General features: G+C 40.0%; 1 protein-coding gene across 1 annotated transcript; it reads left to right on the top strand.

Annotated features, from left to right (window-relative positions):
- Positions 1–1,571: 1,571 nt before the first annotated feature.
- lyplal1 (lysophospholipase like 1) lies at positions 1,572–10,809 on the top strand. The gene is made up of 5 exons (XM_042425129.1): positions 1,572–1,681; positions 3,522–3,621; positions 4,157–4,326; positions 10,172–10,287; positions 10,501–10,809. The coding sequence occupies exons 1-5, from the start codon at positions 1,597–1,599 to the stop codon at positions 10,738–10,740; spliced, it is 711 nt and encodes a 236-aa protein (XP_042281063.1). The 5' UTR covers positions 1,572–1,596; the 3' UTR covers positions 10,741–10,809.
- Positions 10,810–21,301: the final 10,492 nt, after the last annotated feature.

Here is a 21,301-nt window from a genome sequence, read left to right on the forward strand (position 1 = left end):
TGGTCACCACAAAGCAGCATGCAGCTGGGGTAAACCGATAGGACGTTTAGCTCACACACTCTCTTAGCTGAGGTCAGAGCAACCAGCAAAGCTGTCTTGAATGACAATGCCTTCAGAGTGGAGCGCACCAGAGAGTAATGAGGAACCTTCGCCAGAGCCTTAAGCACCAGTGGCAGTTTCCACTGGGGGGTAGAGGCACACATCACGGGGCATTGCCCCCTGACCCCTTGCATATGTGGAAACACGTTCACCCCCAAGGGTGGTTCATCTTACGGCATCAGAGAGAACCACAGTGGGCAGTGGGTGTTGCGCTGGTTGGCGAACAGATCCACTTCCACCTCCCCAAATCTCCTTCACCACCTCAGTCTGAAGCCTCCACTTGTCTGGCAGGTGTCCGCCCCACGACATGAGGTCAGCCCCCTGTTTGCCAGCCCCTGGAGAGTATTCAGAGACAACAGATGCTCCGAGATTCACATCCACAGGTTCTCTGCCATCTTCAACAGGGCAGCAGACCAAACTCCGCCCTGCCTGTTGATGTAGACCATCGTGGTGCAGTTGTTGGTCCTCACCAACACATACAGACGGGTGACAAATTAAAGGAAAGGGGATCTGGTGGCTCTTTTATGCTGTGGGAGGCATTTTGCTGGCATGGTTTGGGTCCACTTGTCCCCTTAGAGGAAAGGGTCACTGTAAGTCAATACAAAGTTGTTCTGAGTCATCACCTTTATCCTGTGATGAAACATTTCTATCCTGATGGGAATGGTCTCTTCCAGGATGACAATGCCCCCATCCATGGGGCACAAGGAGTCACTGAATGGTTTGATGAGTATGAAAAGGATGTGAATCATATGCTATGGCCCACAGTCACCAGATATCAACCCAACCGAACACCTATGGGAGCTTTTGGCCCAATTTTGGATTTTGGCCATTCAGAACAACTATAAACACATTTGATTTCTGACTGGTCAAACAGCACATCTGAACCAGAACCAGTTCTGACAGAGAAAATTGTGGTTAAAAAGTATTGCAGTAAAAGTGGTTTGGTCCCTCTGACTGATATATTATTATATATGACATAATTATACTATTAATACTGAAGCATCAAGGTTAGAGCAGCATGTTACTGTTGTAGCTGCTGGAGGTGGAGCCAGTTTCAACTACTTTATATACAGTTAGACCATAAATCAGCTGTCAGCAGATGTCTTGAGACTTTACAAGAAATGGAAAGGTTGTTTTCCTTTTCCACTGTAGCACAACTAAACTGTTGTTTTAATAATAGTTATGACCAATTAATTAATCCATTGTTGGATGTTTACATTTTTCAAAATGAAGGACAAAAATATCATTTTCTACCTTTCTTTTTAACTCACATATATATGTGTGTGTGTGTGTGTGTGTGTGTGTGTGTGTGTGTGTGTGTGTGTGCGCGCGCGCGCGCGCGCGTATGTATAAATTGTGAGTTTTACTTTTTGTGTTATGTTGTGTTGTGTTTATTTTATAGGTTATTGTTGCTTTACCCATACCGCTTCCTGGATTTAGCCAATCGCAGTCATTCCCGTGCAGTCTGACACTCTCGCGTGATTTCTTCAAGCTGTCATGGCTACTGTGAGGAAGCTACAGAAGTGTGTCATTTCTCCAACGGGGAAACATTCCGCCTCCGTAATCTTCCTGCACGGCTCAGGTGCTCCATAACGTCTCATTTATTGGGGGTTTTCTGGTGATTGTGTCGTAATTTCGCTTATTGACTAAAACGCTGCTTCCTGCAGTTTGTCATGCGTTTTCTTCTGCGCTTTTACTGACTTTATGACCGCTAGTTTAAAAGAAGCTGTACACTGACTTCTTCGGTCCTATGCTGTTCAATTCACTGTGAGAGTAGAAGATGCATATCAGAAGTCAAGTGACATTTAATGGCGGGACGTTTCCTCTTCGTACTGAAACTCATTTTAAAGTGATTAAAACACCACCAGTCCCCTCTGATATGGAGTTCATGTTACGTTAATTTATTGTTAACATGATGTGTTGAGTGTGGTCATTATGGAAACCCTCACTGCAGCACAACTGTACTGTTCTGTATAAAGAAAATGCATCCATCCTCAGAGTCATCAGTTTCAGTGAAACACTTAGCTTACATGTATAATTGTGCAAAATGGCAGCATAAAATAGTTAACATGGAAATACACAGAGTCACAGTCAGCAAGCCCATATAAAATCTGAAAAAGATTGAAGACCTGATAGACATAACAGAAATGATAGCCTTGCACATTTTAAACAATTATATTCCTCATCACGTATGTTTTGAATGTTATGTTTTTAGTTAAGTTGTCGTCCTGGTGCATGATATATAAAAGCAGCTATGCCAAAATCCAGAATGAAAGCAGAGTGTTTCAAGCTTCCTCTACATCTGTAGCTATGTACAGATGTGAGGTTTTGCCCATAACACCCATAGAGACCCTCAACATGTTTTGGGTGAAGGCTTGATCTATCTATTTGATTCTATCAGTATGATTCAGTAAAAGAGTCTGAGTTTCTGCATAGTATGTAACATCTGCTTGATATGCATGTTATAATGATCTCTTGAGTTATACACTTTTTGACTGGGGATACATGAAGAATGATGACATGAACTCACACTGTGAGGAGCACCTGGGAATTGCATTACATACAAGAAGGAAACACTCAAAATTCACTATTAACACAAACAGACGAGGAGCTGTTACCTGACCAGGATGTTAAAGGATAAGGCTGGTGGTTTTTTATATTTTGTGTTTATTGTCAATAAATCTCATTAGCAGAGCTAAACCAACAATCAACTCATCCTACTTACAAGTAGGCCTAATGTGTGGGTATATCTTATTCCTCTGTGCGATAGAGCTCCATAGAGCCCCGAATGGTGTGGCCACGTTTGGAAATGGCTCCAAAGACATAATAACATTCACATTTTCACAGTCCATATCCTTTAAATGGGGAGTTATTTGGTGAGAGAGTAGACCCTTTTCACAATAGACATTTGAGTATTGAAAATTAATTGAAAGTGGAAAGAATGATATTATTTACGTTATTCCTCCCATTATTCTGCTGTCATACAGAATATTCTGTGTTCCACCAAGAAATATAAATCTTTAACTGTATTTAAACACAAATACTTTTAACAGTGGCAACACTTAACTGTGGGATAGAAATATCTTTATTATTTAATTAGTGTTGTTGTGTGAACGTTCCTATGAAAGCCCAGTATTCATATTCAGTGTTGCAGATAGAGCTGCGATCATATCAACTGTGTAAGGATTTTTAAATACCTTCTGCTTTAATGGAGATGTTGGTCTCGGCAGTACATTGCATAAAACATTTAATAAGGGCACAACAGTGTCAAACATGCCTGTTTTGGTACATCAAGTTGAGTATAAAAATAACTAAAACAAATAATATATCATCTTCCAGGATTCACATACAGTATCATCATGCAGTCTTTATGGTTGAATGAAAAGTCCAGAACTGTGACTGTGTTTTCTGTCCATGTGTAGGTGACACTGGGCAAGGATTAAGAGCCTGGGTCCGAGATGTGATTGTACCAGATCTGGCCTTCGCCCACATCAGAGTTATTTACCCTACAGCTCCAGCTAGGTAGGTCTGCAGCTGGGTCATATTACATTTACATTTTACATTTAGCCATTTGGCAGACGCTTTTATCCAAAGCAACTTACAAGCGAGGCAAGACAATCAAGTGTTAGAGGACAGTGACTTGTGGAGCAACATTTGTCTAGAACTAATATCCATATGTTTTGGTTTTATAATCAAATCCCTTTTGTGAGAATAATGTGACAATATTTTTAAAGCAATTATGTGAGGCAATGATGTGGAAGTGTTGACCAAACAGGTTGAGGTATTCATGAGGTGTTCATTTACTGAGATGGAACATTTAGATACGCTCATAAAATTGTCACTAAACATGCAAACTGCATTCTGTTTAATACTCTCTGCTTTGAATGAACAGATGTTCCTTGTTGTGGTATTTTCCATTGGTGTAGAGGGAAAACATGCCACCTAACACTACACTTAATGTATTCACTAAATAAGTTTGCCTGTAGTACTGCAGTATGAATTACCATTGAACTGTAGTCATGTAGCTGACCTCTGACCCCTGTCTTAATGCCATCAGGCCATACACACCCATGCGTGGGGCTCTGTCAACTGTCTGGTTTGACCGTCACAAGATCTCACGGGACTGTCCAGAGCACCTAGAGTCCATAGATGCCATGTGCAGCACCTTAGGGTCCATCATTCAGGATGAGGTCAACGCAGGGATTCCCAAACACAGGATGATCATCGGTAGGACTCTGGTTTTGTCTGCTACATGTTAAAGTCTGAAAATCTTCTCTTCTATATGCAAAAATGTATCCAATGAAATGTGATTTTGGGTGACAAGCTAACTGCACCCATCATAAAAAACCACACTTACCCATAGTAGCTAGCAGAGCAGTATCACAGGGGGAAGTGTGTGTTTGGATATCAGTATATCAGTGAGAAAAACCTTGTTTTCATTTCTAAAAGAATGTGGCTTAGGTTTCATTTATTCATTTCTTTCTTCTCGTCTTCCTCCTGATATAACAGCTGAGGGAGGTGTATTTGGAGGCCATGAATCGCACTGTATGTGCTCAGTCATGATGGTCCAGTTAGCGGTCCAATCAAATCTCAAGGATTTGAATCCCTACTGTGATATTACACCAACCGTATATTCTGTTTAACTGTGAGATACATCACAGTACAGAAGCTAAAGACACCATAACTTAAATTTCACTGTGATTTTAAGACTGCAGAACTAATCTTCATCAGGTTTGATTATATTTGACTGACAGTGGCTGAACAACCCACCTACTGTCATCACATTCAAATGTTGCTAAATCCTGATTGGGGCATGGAAGTATGTGACGCCACCTTTTCAGAACTATGCCCTGCTCACCTCAAACCGGTGAGAAGAGCTCGAAGGGGAAAAAAAGGAAATGCAGAAATGTTTAATGTGAAATAACCAAAACTTGTCTCATGTAGGACTACGTCAGTCATAGTAAGAAGCTGATTGAGAAAATAAGTTTTCATGGCCTTTAAGGATAGGTTTGGGTTTTTTCAAGTCTGTCTTAGTACAATACTGATGTGCCATTATGTACGTTGAAATAGGTCATGATCGCTATAACAATTCCTACTCTCCATACTGACCCTGAAGGTATTCCACCAGAAGGTGAATACACTCAAAGAAATGAAGGCCAAAATCAAAAGACCTGGTTTTGTGTATAAAACAGCGTCCAACGTTCAGCTGAAACTAATATGAATCTTAGTAGTCTATTTAGTAGGAAATACCCTCTTTTTGGTTCCCTGGAAGGAAGTTCCTTGGCGAGCTCCAGCAGCAAGATACAATCTGGTAGTTGCATGTAGGTTTGCTGGAATTATTACTCACATGTTACCAACAGTGAAGAAGAAACGCATTATTACTCTGTAGTTATGATGGACTGTGAATTTGAGGAGGAATTTTCCAGTCAAATACTTTCAGAGTACTATGGAGAGTAGGAATTGTTACATTGTTCGAGACCTATTTCCATGTACATAATGGCATGTCAGTATTGTATTAAAACCCAAACCTATCTTGTAAAGAAAAGCAGCAATTTGATCACATTCACTTCCCAGATAGGCACAACCTGGCAACTGTACCCTGACTACTACAACTCACACCACACTCTGACACGACTGTTTGGGTGAAACAAACAGGATACATGTTAATCATTGAGCTTTAGAGATGTTACCCACTGCTTCCAGTCTTTATGCTAAGCTAAGCTAAACATATTCTGACTGCAGCTCTGCTCCCAACACAGACATGAGACTGATATCCAGCTTCTCATCACTCTCTTAGAAAGGAAGAGAATATGTTGGGATGTCCTGATCACGTTCTTCTGGCTTTAATACTGAGTCTGATGTGATACTTATATTTACATAGCAGCAAAAGAGATGCAAAGTTGTTTGTTGTTATCTGACACATTAAAATGACAGGTGCAGCCCCTCTGACTTTGAGCAAGGTTGTGGTTCAAAACTATTAAATATAAGATCTGACATGAATGAAAGCTGAACTGGAGAAGTGTGATGCAGTCCCCTAGAGAGAAGACGTCTCACTCTGTTGGAGTTTTTGGAACTTCAGAAACACTTTTCAAAAGTGTTTTTCCCCATTCTATATTCCCATTTCAAGTTTTCTTTAAAGGATATCATCAATATTACTGAACACAGAAATTCAGCACTCCCCTGGATAATGTAACATTATAACCCTACAGATTTATATCCTGACCACCAGTTTACATCATTTCAATTTTGTTTCTGAGAAATAATGTTTTTCTGTGATTTTGGTGGACAGCTAAGAATACCGAATACCCATGAGTCTCGGCCACGGTTGCTATGGAAGGAGAAGCCATGGGCACGAATCAGAGGGTAATGAATTCTAAACGCTTTGTCGCAGAAGTTGTAAACAAAACGTATCGCCATATTTGCTGAATACTCAAAAGTTAGCTGGAAATGATTGACTCTGTAAATTGTAAAATCAGTTTTCTCAACATTGTAATCTTTAGCTTCTGCCTGCTGTTAGCGACGCATGTGACCCAAATTTTAAGCTCTGTGATTGGCTGTTTCTTGCTGAAATTCATCTTGGGACTAGTAGTTAACTTCTACCAGGAATCAGAGTATAATGACTACTAAATGCTTCATTGTTGCAGTTATAAACAAAACGTGACACCATAGTTCCTGAATTCACTTAAAAGTGAGCCAGAAATTAAAAGTAAACTGATTCATGCTGCAGATCAATTTTCTCAACATCATAATCTTTAACTTCTGTCTACTGTTAGCGACAAACTTTACAGAGATTTAAGTTTTGCTATCGGATGCTTCTTGTTAAAATGCACCATGGGAGTCGTTGTTTATTACTGAGAATTTAACAAATCTTTTTATTTTGCCAACTAGAACGTCAGAATTCAGTCACTTGCCCTGATGTGCCCAACTTATTCTTCACATTCACACATGCTATTTTTTATTCACATATATAAGTGAAATGCTGCATTATAGGCTGTTGTGAAGGAGACTAGCAGCAACACTAGCTGGCTGAGGTAACACAGTAGAGTAATGGATACCTACCTAATAAATGTATTTCCCAAATGTTGAACTATTCCTTAAATAGATCCATAGACAACAGTATGTTTGTACTGTAATAAAATAGAAACACAATAAATATAAAATCTAACATGTCCATTGTATCAGATGTGGACAACAGTAACTGACCAAGCACTGTTTGGAATGGAGCGCCCATGTCAGCAGCTCCCTGATTCCTTGTGTGTAGGACAGTGAGGGTGCCATCTGTCAGCCTTCCACTCCCTCTCTGTCTCTGTTTTCTCACTCCCTTTCTCTCTCACTGTATCCTTTTTCCTCTGTATTCTCCTCTCGTCCTCCCCTCCACACACACACACACACACACACACACACACACACACACACACACACCTCAGTCCATCTCAGCCTGGCTGTTCCTCACTCCCTCTGTCATGATATAAAATGAAGAATGCAACTCATCAGGTTACCATGTTCTTTCATATGCTGCCAACAGAAAATAAAAAAGGCTTTTCAGGGGGGGGATTCTCAGGTCCTGAAAAGCTTTTTGCCTCAAATATTCTGCTTATCAAGTTAACATATAAATAACAATGAAATGAAACCACTCGGATCAAGTACTATAAACATAATGGCTGAAGCAAGGTAAGAGTTCCCACAGGAAACATATGGGAGGCCATCGAGTGTTTTAATGTCAGCGAGTGATGGCTGCACATGAAAGGAGAAACCGCTGAGAGCAGTGGGAAAAGGGTTAACCTCCGAGCCCTGAATGTATAACTATATAGGAACAGTTTGGAGGGGTGAGAAGATTGTGTGAAAGACTCAGTGTCGAGGGCCAGAAAAGCCCCTAAACTCAACTCCAGAGAAAGTGAGTGAAAAAACACATGCTCCTGGGAAACTGCTGAAATATTATCTTACTAAATCATAACATTTTGTCATCAACTATAAATACTCAGTGGAGTCACTCGGCAGTGCTGCAGAAACGAAGCGCCGTGTACCCAGAGTCCACTTCCCGGGCTGACGGACTGACAAGTGCCAGAAGTTTCCATGGAAAAGGTTTTTGAGGAGGCCGGCCGCAGGCGGCTATGTTTCAGTGTGCAGAGAAGGAATCTTATACACACACTGCAGACTAGTTCAGCTAAATATGTTAAACACATGTTGATAACAAGTAGATTCACGTCTTTTCTCATCATTTTACAGCTCATTCTTATTTTACATTGCAAGTTGTAGTTTTTGGTCCTTCTTTTATTATACATTACAAACTTTTGAGGCTGATATCAATATTTAAAACATTAAAACAGTTTTTTAGCTGATATTAATTTTTTTTTAATTTGGTCATTTAGGAATTGTGGAAGAAATGTCTTGAGTGGGAAATTTGACATTACACCCTAACCCTAATGTCAACATGCTAACACGCTGTAATGTTTTTCAAGTCTGTCTTAAAACAGCAGTCAGGAGCCCAAATGAACATTGCAACAGTTTTTTCTTGCTGTAATCATTCCTCTTGTTCATACTGACCAATAGAAGATCCCTTCATAATGACCTTACAATGGAAGTGTCCAATGTGGGCACCTGATTTCAACAATTATTGAAAATGTTTCAACAGGCAGTGAACGACAGCAACACAACAAACCATCACTGCACACAATATTTTTGATGCCATTTGAGATTGATCTTATTTCAATAAGTACAATAATATCATATATTTTTTTGCCAATATAACCATACTATAAAATGTCTCCCTATTTAGCCCCTATTTAGCATTTGTAAGCAGTATGCAAACAATTACAAAGTAGTTTATAATACATTTTAATATAATTATAAGCAGATATAAGGACGTTTTAAGTCTTTATTAATGTACAGTATTTGTCAGCAATTATAACTTCTCTTATGATGAGATATTTTATATTATTACAACTGTGTTTTACTATATTGTCATTCATTATCTGTTGTTACAACAGCAAACACTTGCCCACAGAATGCCCACCAATCTTAAACATCAGTTATCAGTTGAAGTATCACAGGGAGTTGTACTCAGCCTGTTATCTGATGTCTTTTGTGGCTCTGGAGGAGTTTTGTATATTCTGAGAAAAGAATCCTGATGATGTCATTGTGATGTTATTGGGGTTATCTCAGCTTGGGTTTGGAGAGCCCAAATGTTCATGGAAAGTTGTGCATTACAGAGTGGGAACATGGAGTTTGAAAGATGTGGTAGCTTAAAAGACAGGGAGGGTCAAATTAAAAGATTTGCATTGCATTGCAAATCAGTTGCATTATGGGAAATGTAGGATCCAGTGTTTTTGGAGCTTGACCCATACCAGGGACTAAAAGTCAGGATATCTCAGTGTATGCTGCTTCAGTTTTGACCACTCCTTATCCAAACAGCTTTATGAAAGTGCAGCACTACATAGTTTTACTTTTTTGTGTGTATTATTAATTTGCTTCTGCTACAACCCAGGTTTATCATTTAGGAATCAGATGTTATCTCCTTCACATGAATAGCTTTAAACAAGTACTGTATGTACACACACACAAACACTGGACACTACTAAACAGTGCAGTTTCATTAGACCTATACATGTCAGTTTCATTCTGGATTGGTCAGGCCAGGCATGTGAATTCCACCTTTCCTCCCTCTCTTCATCCCCCTCTTTTTTTCAAACTTTCCCTCTTCCCTCAGCTCTCTGACAGGATGATGGGTACTTGCACACTTTCCCAGATGTACACAGTGTGCCCAGATGTGCCCAGATGTGTGAGATTAAGGACAGACTCATGAACGGCTGCTTATTCCAAGGCAAAAAAAGCTGATGATGTGGAACTGAGGAGTCCTATTCATCTTAATGTTTTTTTAAGTGAAGTATTTTCCACCTCTGACTGCATAAAGTGCCCTGAGTAAGCTCCTGTTACTCCTATGGAAATGAGTGTATTTACGTTGTGACTTTATATGCTTATTGTACTAATACATAGAAAGATTTTCCCAGGATCTCAGTTGATCATTGTAGCTGATACAGCAATTGATCTCTTCTCTTTTTATCCCTAATCAAAGGGGGATTCTCCATGGGCGGAGCCATGGCACTCCACCTGGGCAGTCGGTATCACCCTGACGTAGCTGGAGTTTTTGCACTGTCCAGCTTCCTCAACAAAGACTCTGTTGCTTTTCAGGTACAACAGCAGCCATCAATTTACTGTATGTTAAATCAATGGATCATACCGTGTTTTGTGTGTCTTGTAGCCAGTTCACTACAAAGCGACCATATTTGACATTACTGCTGACAGTTTTTTGGTTTCTTAAAGATATTAAAGATTATGCTGCACCTTTGATGAAATAATGAAATCAAACAGCGTGGATAAGTTTTGTGACTCTGTGTAATGAAGGCCGTGGAGGAGCGGATCCGAGGAGGACACTCCCTCCCTGAGTTGTTCCAGTGTCATGGGACCAGTGATGACCTGGTGCTTCATCAGTGGGGAGAGGACACGTCAGTGCTGCTGAGGAAGGCAGGGATGACCACCACCTTCCACTCCTTCTCAGGTCTCTACCACCAGCTCTCCCAGCCTGAGATGGAGCTGCTGAGAAGCTGGATTCTCCGCAAGCTCCCCCCCACCACCTCCTCTTGACTCACTCAACCTCATCTGACTCACAGTGTACTGTCTTTCATTTTATCAATAAATAGAACTTTGATCTTAGCTTTCTGTTTGCTGCCACTCCTTGGAAAATCCATGTTAAAGGGTTAATTCACCCAAATTACACACATAACACATTACCTGGACAAATAAAACCAAGACTAATAATAATAATATATTCTTGTAACTTTGGTGATCTTACTCTTGACCCTGTATCACACACCTAAACAACAACAACAACAATATAGGAGGCAAATCAGTTGTTTCATAGTAAATAGTGAATCCCATTCCCTTTATGTTAATTTGAAAAACCTGGTCCTGCTCTTTTTAAGATAAATAAACATACTGAAATGGTATTAAATCACAAGCTAACTGAACAGTTATAACAAATGTAGCCTGTTAACTTACTGTCAATATACAGCCTGTATATTGTTGGATAATTTAAGCCAAATAACAGAGTGATTGAAATTCCTCAATTCCTGGTGGTGCATGAGTAAAAACACTCCCCTCTGCCATCAGCAGCAGTAACAGACAGTGGGTGTCCCTTCATTTGGCAGTGTTGTCAGGTGGGATATCACACAGGGAGACAAGGGGGAAATGCAAAAAATGTTTGGCTTAATTTTACAGGTCCATAACTTAATGGAAAGCATTATGTAATTTGGTAGTAAATATGGTGAAAACAGAGGGAATGTAAAGAGAGTTTAGTTGTGTTGAGTTTATAAGCAGTTCCTGAAAGAACTGCTCCATTTAAACCCAAGTTTATTATTGGTAACTTTATTCACAATTTATGTTGAGTTGTATGTTTGCATATAGACACATTTAATTTTTTGCATGTTCAGCCGATCTGCTGTGCTGTAGGAAAGTATAGGACCCTAACACTAAGTGTTCCCCAAACAATTAAAAAATGTACTTTTCTAAAGACTAATTACTGTAAATGATCTAATTTTAGACTGAGATATGACCGTTTTACTACTATTACTACTACTCGCTACTACTATGCATGCAAGGACTAGTTGGAGACGAAGGGCCAGATTAACACAGATGAAAGCAGAGCCCACTTTTCATTCATTCAGGTTTCTCTGTGTGTAATTATGGAATGATTAATTGAGGCATCAGCTCATTAAGCAGTCACTGTGTAGGACTGCCTTCACAAGGAGAGCTCAGTGAGGTTTGTCTTAGATCACAAGCTCAGAGTAGATTCACTGATGTAGTGATGCATTTACTGTTCCCCAAACTGCCTGAGAAATACTTCCTATTATTCACATACTCAACTGCTCTCACTCCGCCCCCACTTTATGCACGGTTCCAAATCTATTTTTACACTTCAACTCTAATTTTTCCACATGTGTAAACGCTCAATTTAAAACCCCTGGAGAAGGCATCTCACTACTTTAACATAAGTATTTCAACCACATAATAATTACTGCCATTCTTCCATCATTATAAAATATCTTATTTTCTATATTTAGTGGGGTTATCTACTAGCACAGGGCAGAAAACTACACAGGACTCATTGCTTGACAAAAGAAAATGTGACTGTAGTGGACTGTACCAACTTTTCTCTTTCAAACCACTCCATATCCTTCAACGTGACATTTCCTGATTGGCTGAGGTCCATTGCTGTTTGGCCATCGATATCCATCTCCCTCGTCCTGAGAAAAGTTTTAAGACATCCTTTCATGCTTTTGTTCTGAAGCTGTTTTTGGATCATAGATACATATTTCATCCAGGAGGATGACCGTGAGATGCGGCCAAAAGCTCTGAATAAAGCTATTAAGTGGAACTTGAGTTAAGTTTTAATACTATTTCCAAGGTCAAGAATGAACCTTTAGGTCTAAACTCTTCCTATTTTGTCATTTCATTTGGAGGACCTGCTGAAACCAACTGTTTGATCTCTTGCCCACTGTTCATCCTTCATGTAGCAAGGCCTGCACAATAGTTCAGGTAGCTCAAGTCACCACTCCACTCCACAGCCTTTATATGAAGAGGGACATAGCGAGGTGTGACATTGCCTGTTGGTTTGCTTTGGAGATGGTTTGAAGCCCAGAGTGGCAGTGTCACCTTTTGGAGCCAGGACCTTCCAAATAGTGTGCAATGTTGCCTTTCATGCTCAGGAACCACCTTGGCCCAAGCTAATGCTAGCTTACTGGAATGCTGCACCCTTGGGCTTACATTAGCTACTTTATCTAAATTGTGCTAAGAGGGCAGGTATCATAATCAAGTAACATTAAACTTAGTGAAATATTGCAACAACAGTGCGACTTAGTGCACGTCCTTGAGCCGGGGAGTTGAGCCAATTGTCAATCACAGCTGTCTATCAGCATCCACACAGCAGACATCAAAGCTACTATAAGTCTTCAAATCTTATTAACAGAGCAATAATTTCCAAAATGACCACTAGCACACTTATCAGAGGGCCTGAATTTAGAGATTGAGACCATAATCAGTCAGTGATCAATAGTCAGTCATTTTCATTGAAAAAAAATGACTGACTTGGTATTTCTAGAGAGAAGCTGAAGCTTTTTGAATGGGAGTCAGTTGGAGCACCTAGCGGTGGCACTGTAAGGTACTCCCTCATTGGCTTCAACCTCAAGGTAGCTGACGCTTGCTTCGCTCACATGGTATGCTTCCTTCAATGTCCCATGCGTGTTTAAGCCATCAGTGCTCTGCTCACACTTTTGCCGCATGCCTGCTGCCATACCACTCACCAAGCTATGCTGCCACTGCTACTGCAGCTAGCTGCTGCCATTCATACAGCGTTTCAAAAGCCCCACCTTCAACCCCTCCACCTGTAGATTCTACCTTCTCCTAAAGAGGAAATTAGTACCATCACTCCCTGCTGTACTGAACTTATGTTTCCTTGTGGGGAGCGACAATGTCAGAACCTACATGCCTAAATCAGCTTTGTATACAGTAGTCTATATTCACATTAAATCTATTCCACGAGAGTTGGCTGACTGAAATATGTGAGTGAGTAGACGTGTGCTTTCTCACATATATGATATCTTGGTCATCCTCTTCCTACAGGGCTCCTTCTCAGAGACTGGCTGACTGTACAGGAGCAATGCAAAGGTACAGCATGATAGTAGTAAATGTCCTATGCAGCGCAATAAGTTAAGGTCATGTTCAGTGTTGAAAAGTAACTATTTACTCAAGTACTGAGGTATTTCATTTTCATCTGATGTTATTCCACTACAGGGAGAGATACTTGGATATATACGTTCTGTGTACATCGTCCATCTACAGTAATATAAAAACAGAAACAAGAATCTTATAGACATTTCTGTCTAGTATTTGTACTACCAGAAAACTAGTTCTTTTTCTCTGTCAGTGTTTCCTTTTTCAGTGTCAGTATCATTGTTTCTGGAAATGTGTTGACCATGTGTGTGGACTGAGGTCTGCTGTGTTTGCTCAGTAGCCCTGCTCCGTAACACACATTGCTTCATTAATGGTTATTGGAAGGAAGTGGTTAGAGATCCTTCCTCCTCTCATCCCCCTCATGTCTCTCTGTCTCATTGTGCTTGCGGTGGCCGGAATGTTTCCCCGGAGTTGCGGGTCGAGGTCATGACACAGGGAGATTATGAGCAAGCTGTAGTTCTGGGATGCCAAAAATAATGCAAACAGTGACAATGATTGAGGCTTCTTTAAGGGCCCAACAGCAAGTTAAACATCATCTGTCAGCGTTATTGCTCACCTCTGGAGCTTTGGAGGAAGGTTATTGATGAAGCAGTGACTGAGGAAACAGCCTGGATGTGAGGCACTGCTGTATGTTGCTGGCTTGGAGAGTTGCTTGTATTCACATTCCTGGACGTACACCACACCCCTCCCCTTTAATTAACTCCACTGTGTGCCCTGAGAGGCCACTTGAGATGGGAGGCAGGGTGGTGGAGGGATAGGAAGTGAGATACTGTAGGTGAATGAGGTCACTGATAGGAAGAGCATTGTTTGCATGTGTTTTCTCAAAATAAAATTACAAAGATAATAAAATATTACAGCAGAGGATTAGGGCCACATGTGAAAAACTGATTTTAGTCCTGACTGTCAAGTCAGAATCATGACATTAATCTCAGAATTCTGACTTGAAACTCAGAACTCAAATTTTTCACGTGACCTTAATCCTCTTCCGTAAAATATGCTCAAATAATGAGACAACAAGACTGTTAAGAGCAGAACTCAAAATAAATCAATAAAACTGAGAAACTATGACAAATAAAACAAATAACCCCCTAGTTGCACCTTTCTAGTTAATGGACCGAATATGGTGTCACCCATGTCCCTTCTCGAACACTACCCTTGCCTCTGTTAATCTTGGACAACGATTGGCCTGAAGCCACATGACCATATATCCAACCTATCTTTGTAGATGCCCCATTGGCTGATATGTGTCTGGATGTATATGATTGGTTGTCTTTTATATTTTTTTCAACTTTTTTTTTTACCTTTTTTCATACCAAACTTATTTAAATGTTGTTTGTAATGTGTTTTATGATGACCCTGATAAAGGCCACAAGCTGAAACGTGTCGGTCAACTAATAAAGTTGTTCTTCAAGTGTTGCTGGAGTTCTCATCTCTCTAGACTTCTTTCCCTTCTCCATGCACCTTGGAAGTAGGTGAAGTAGTGCCAGAGACCCTTACTCTGCAAATAAAACAAATAAAAAATAAAACAAAGTTAAAATAGCCAATATGGTAAGTGAAAGACAAATATACAAAACTGATAAAAGTGTTTTTAGAGGTGATTAGCTTTCTCACTAATGTCTCCTGATCTAACAACATGAACACATCATGTCCTGCATCTTAGCTTGCTGAACAAGCAACCAAACTATCAACATGGCTTAGTTTAGATACTAAATGGTGAGGTCCTTATGCTCCTTCCATAGACACTGACACTTCAAGTCAGTGTCTGAGGGATGACTTTAGAGTGAAAATGGTCAAAGTCAACTTTGTTTGGGTTCAGATCAGATGGAGGTCTGATCTGTCAGAGTCTGGTGAGTCAGAGTGCACTCTTTGAGTATGTGTGTTGAAGCTGGTACCAATCCAGGTAACTGGATTGGTACCAGCCACAAGGCAGATAGTTCATCTGGCTGTTCCAGTGGTAATGTCAATCCAGGTTCCTGGGAATCATACTGGGAGGCTCGCCATCTACTGGAATTGTTGTATCTTCTCACTCAAATAAAAGACCTGACCTGCCTTTACGATTACATTACAGTTTATAGTCTCTGTTCTGTTGTTCTCTTATGTTTCCTCATGTTTCTCCTTATGTTGCGCAACATCACACTAGATCATAACAACATCAAAGTAAGGACTGACTTATGAACTGAAAATACTTAACATATAGCAAATTATTTGTCACTCTCTAGTTCAATTTGCAAATTGTCAAATGATATTAGAATTATTTTGTTCTAACAAAATATGTTTAGCATATATTGACACAGTACAAATACATTATTTCAGCTTAACCAATATTTGAGTGAGCGATAAAACACACTGCCTGTAATTGTCTGTAGAAACAGAGAACCTATTTCACATACAACACAATAATTTAGACAAATTAAATGCTCTTAGCAATAACAGTAAAGCTAAATTTTGTATTTCACTATTGTTATAAAAAAAATACTGCTTGACAGATCACTTAATCTCTAGCAACATGAGGAGTAAGTGATTAACTCCACATTAGAGAAATTCCATGTTTTTCTCTGGTAACATGGTAACATAGTAAATATTACTGTCAAACTTACACTCTTTATAGACACTTCATATTCACAAGACACTGTAAAATTGTGCTTAACATGGAAAAAACTTTGTTGCCAACACACAACAAAACAAGCAAGTTTTAGTAACTGGTGGGAACAGAAGAGTTTGACTAGTTTAAATCACAACTCTAGTATCTAATAAGAAGAATAAAAGCATCAACTTAAAACTAAGCCGTGTATGATTCAAATCATGCTCATTTTGATTCCCTTGTGGAGAATATAGACCATAGTTATGCTACCACTACTCCACTCAACTACATAAAAGTACTTCTCTATAAAACAACTTTAACAAGCTACCAGGACTACATTTTTTTTTAAATTATTATTTAATTACAGTGATAGTGAGGGAACAGGTGAGGGCATTTTATGGGGGCATGTCATAACAGTCTTTATGGATGCAAGTCAATAACAAACAAGACCTGAACTACTTTGCTGCTATCTTTGGCTTGTTAACTAGTTACTAACACAAGTTTGTTTACACTGTGTCATGTGCCTGTCAGCTCAGTCAAACATGAAGACCAGCAGTATTTCTGGTTTATCTCCAAAGACCCTTTTTTCTTCAAACAATCATCTGAAAATCCTGTAGTCAATGATTTTTGAGTGCAATAAGAGGATGACTTGTGATTTCAGTTGGCTCATTTGATGCATCAAGGGAAAGTTATCATGGCTGAGGCAGTGCACGAGAACACAAACAATGTATCGTGCTGCAATGAAACAGTTATTACTACATCCACGGCTGTCCTCATTCCAATATATAAACTGAAGGTCCAAAAAGTTCTGGCAGCTCTGCAGCTGCTTTTATAGTGCCAATGAGGCCATTTGAATTCAACTGGGATTTGAGACTTATGCAACATCCTGTTCTCGACATCAGCAAGGAAGCATTAACCTACAGCATCTGTTTTATCCCTGCAGTGTGTGCCTAACTCTGAACTGATGAGTTCTGTCTGTACTCAACAGGTTCTGAGAAATATGGCGTGTTCCAGTGCGGGGGAGAAATGTCTTTCTTCCATCAAATGGATGCAGTCATCTGAGAAAAGATAATCGCCTGACTAATCATGTGCAAAGTCTTCTTTCTCAGCCCATCTTCTACCCCACAAATACCACTGTACATTCTCTTCTTTCTTCTCACCTTCATTTGTTCTCTGTGTCTTCTGCTGCAGGGAGGATGGAAACGTGAGGATCAGTTGCACTCTGATTAGGCAACAATGTTGAGATCATTTGGAGTGGATTGGTGTGGACGGATGGATGGATTGGGGGGGATGTATAGAGGCAGGATAAGGAGGTGGGCTCCTCCTGGATACGAGAGTAAACAGGGCCTTTCCATGAGGAGGTGGAGGCATGGGGAAGAGAAGGGAGGTGCAGCCAAAGCAAACAGAAGGAGCTCAGAGTTTCGTTCTGGCCCCAATCGCTGATTACTTCCAGCTATGTGTGAAAGAATGCTACTGTTGAGCAGCCAGCAGCAACCCTCCCACTCCACACCCCCACTGGCGAACTGGCAACCTCCTCTCCATCCGTCAGCCCCTGCTTCACTCCTCTGCCTATCCTCTCTGGCTGAGCAGACCCCAAGCCGTCCAGCCGTTTTATGATTTAATGATGGGAAAAGATAGAGCTAATGGGCTCCTTGTGGTCTACTCCTTCCTCTGTGAGATCAGGTGACCAAAACAAGCTTTTCAAACAGCTTATGAAAACATCCTTAATTGTTTTTCAGCAGGAAATTTCAGCCGCAGCACCAACAAGATTCCTCTTTGCTTTCACTTATCAGTTGTCTCAGCACTTCTCCCCAGTTGTTACTTTCTTTCAATCATTGGGTTAGTGTTAGGGCTGCGGTGTCATTACAGTTTGAAAACAATGGTGTGTAAAGTGTATACCTAGCTTCACATCTTCCCTGAGTCCCTCTTATTACATCCTAATTGACCTCTTCTTCAGTGTTAGCTCATTTCAACCCCCCCCAGCCCCACCCTCCCCCCAGCCTAAAGTGCGTCCCCTGTTGGTCAGATGATGATGTGCTCCTCGGCCTATGTGTCAGGGGGAAGGAATGCTAATCTGGACGAGTTGTGGACTGCAAAGTCTGAGTTTTTTTGGCTGCCAGTTTCCACTGCGCAGTACTTTCCATGTGGAGCTGCTCCAGAGTGGCCGGGCTACAGAAGGAATTCCCGGCCGAAGGAGCTGAGGTGTTGACAGATTCCAGATTGCTCATCTGACCACACCTCCTCAATAAAGATCATAAACTGACGGGATGATCACAGTATCAAGGCTTTATTCGTCTGTCTGGATGATAGAGGCTGATAGGTAAGGATAGGTAAAGATTGTGCAAACCTTAAAGTCTTAATATCTGTTTTGATATGCATGACCACAAAAAGTGACATGTTTTTAAATTAGGTCAAATGGATCACCATTACAATAGAACAAATATAAAGCCATTTGTGGCTCAAAAATTTGTCCAGAGACAGTTAAGTTAAGTAAATGGTAATCATTTTTCAAAATGACCGAATGGTCTGTCATTGTTGACAGAAATGTGCAGTTTTGTAGGGTTCAGGTATAGTGAACCTTGAGCCAGGTGGAAATATATCATATATATTGGTGTGTCGCCCACATTTTTCTTTTCTTTTTCAATGATTATTATTTTTTATTGGTGAAATGCTATGTGACAAAGCGACAATGTGACACACAAAACCACAGGTTATTTTCCTTATCTAATCAAGTCTCATTTAAAGCACAATTTACCATTATTAATGCTGTCATTCTAACCATGGGCAGCATATCTTCAGCTTTTATGGTCTTTTAACACATTTCTCTCCAGCTACCAATCCTCCAATGAGGCCTCAATGTCTGTGGCCTTGATAAATAAAAATATTCAAATTCCACATTTATATACAGTGTTTGGTCTTCAGCTCTTCTCAGGTCAACCCTCTGGCTAAAATCAATGCTCTGTATCAAACAGGTTGCAGCTTGTATAAAGAAAACTATGGTTTATTACAACTTGGGTTTTATTTTTGTAGCTGTGGCTATTGGTTCAGTTATGATGACACTGTACTGACCAAAGTAATTGCTGAGATCTGAGATTGTGGTGACATCGCTACAGAGAATGAGACAGTTTGGAAACAAACCCAACTAACTTATTTTTATTAGAACAGAAATAAAGGCAAACAGTAAAATTATTACCCAAACTGTCCTTAAAACATCCATCAGTTTACGGACCTACTTCTTGCTTCAACTTTGACCTACTTGGCCAACTTGTTCTTTTAGGGCCTCAAAAAAACTTACACAAGTCCCCAGTGTGAGTGAGTGACCAAGTTAACCATTCACTCTGCACAGAGTGGTATTTTTATGACAAATGTGAATACATTTTATTTTTAATTTAAAATACTGCTAACAGGTAATTGTATGTAGATAATGAGCATTTTATGTCAGACAAAACATGCTCATCACTGGACACAGTGATAAACATAATGTGTGCGTGTTCTCTGAATATGTTTGTTCTTGTTTTCTCTGCTTGTGTTCATTTTTCCTCTCAGCTTCCTGTGGTATCCTACTAAAAGCAGCACCAGCAGCAGCAGGAGCAGTCAGGCTCTGGAGGAATCACTCCATCAGATGGCAGCTGAAGGAAGCCAGTCAACAGTAATAACTAAGACTACTAGACCACCCTGATGTTCAAAGCGGGACCTTCTTATTTTTCAGTTTTTCTTTGTAATGCTTTCCAAAACGCATCAAATGCAGGGCTTTAATATGAAGACATGAAAACATTTTAGCTGCTCAGCCCCGAGGGGCGGCACACAAACACCATCAGGAGCCTCTATGTTGGCTCTGCTCCAGCCCTACACCCCTTTCCTAAAATTACACCCTTTCCACCCCCTTGCTTCGCCGTCTCCAGGGCACTGTGCCAACCAGAAATCATTAAAGCTCTGTTTTAGCTTAGCTCATCCCAACAGATGTAATTCAATTTGGCTTTTCCTGTTGCTAGAAGACAAGCCTTTATGGACATTAACACAATGTTAACAAGGCCTTAAAATCCCTTTCTGTTTATTATACTAAAACTCCACTAAATAAATGTGCTAATGTTGCGGTTTGGCAACAATAACTCACATAACAGCAAAAACAATATACAAAGGTTTATGTGCTGGTTTCTATTTTAGTCATCTCCATAAATGTGTGATCACACCTGGGTGTGTGTTTCTAGAAAGTGTGTTTTGTGCTCATTTGAAGGCAATCATGCTGTGTAGTTTAGTGGTTTAAGGTGAAATAAGTGTTAGTCTTGGGTGATTTTGCTTTTTGGTCTTTATAATATGTCAAGAATGAAATATGAATATGTTTGCATGAATTCTTTACCGGAAAGAGTATTTAGAGAAAGATAGGTGTTTAAGGGAATATTCCCTGATTGTGTTTTTCACAAGAAATATCAAATTACATAATGTGCATGTGCTTCTTTTGTCTTTTCATTTGGAACATGCAAATCATAAACCCTGGGTGAACCTTAGTGGCACAAGCAACCAATACTGTGCTATAGCCATGAGCCATTAGCCATGGGTCTGACTCAGATGAACAAAACAACTCATTGGAGCAGATGACGTAAAGTTGGAACAAAAAAGATGCTAACTACTGAATTTGTTAATGTCACTCAGAGCCATAATGCATGATTGATTTCCTCCATATTGTTCAGTACAAATAATTAAATGATGAGAATGATGAGATGAGATGTTAGGCCAATTTTTCTCCTACAGCCAATAAATCACATTAAAAGACCAAAACTAACAATGTGTGGCTCTCACCCTGAGCACAAACTACAAAATGTCTAACAAATATATAGT

This window comes from Thunnus maccoyii, chromosome 10 (genome assembly GCF_910596095.1).
Source record: "Thunnus maccoyii chromosome 10, fThuMac1.1, whole genome shotgun sequence".
NCBI lineage: Eukaryota > Metazoa > Chordata > Actinopteri > Scombriformes > Scombridae > Thunnus > Thunnus maccoyii.

What these genes read in the sequence shown, in the direction of transcription:
- lyplal1 (XM_042425129.1), top strand. Translation starts at nt 1,597, where the DNA reads ATGGCTACTGTGAGGAAGCTACAGAAGTGTGTCATTTCTCCAACGGGG. An exon ending in AATCTTCCTGCACGGCTCAG is followed by an intron (nt 1,682 to 3,521) that starts GTGCTCCATAAC and finishes GTCCATGTGTAG; the next exon opens with GTGACACTGGGCAAGGATTA. An exon ending in TACCCTACAGCTCCAGCTAG is followed by an intron (nt 3,622 to 4,156) that starts GTAGGTCTGCAG and finishes TAATGCCATCAG; the next exon opens with GCCATACACACCCATGCGTG.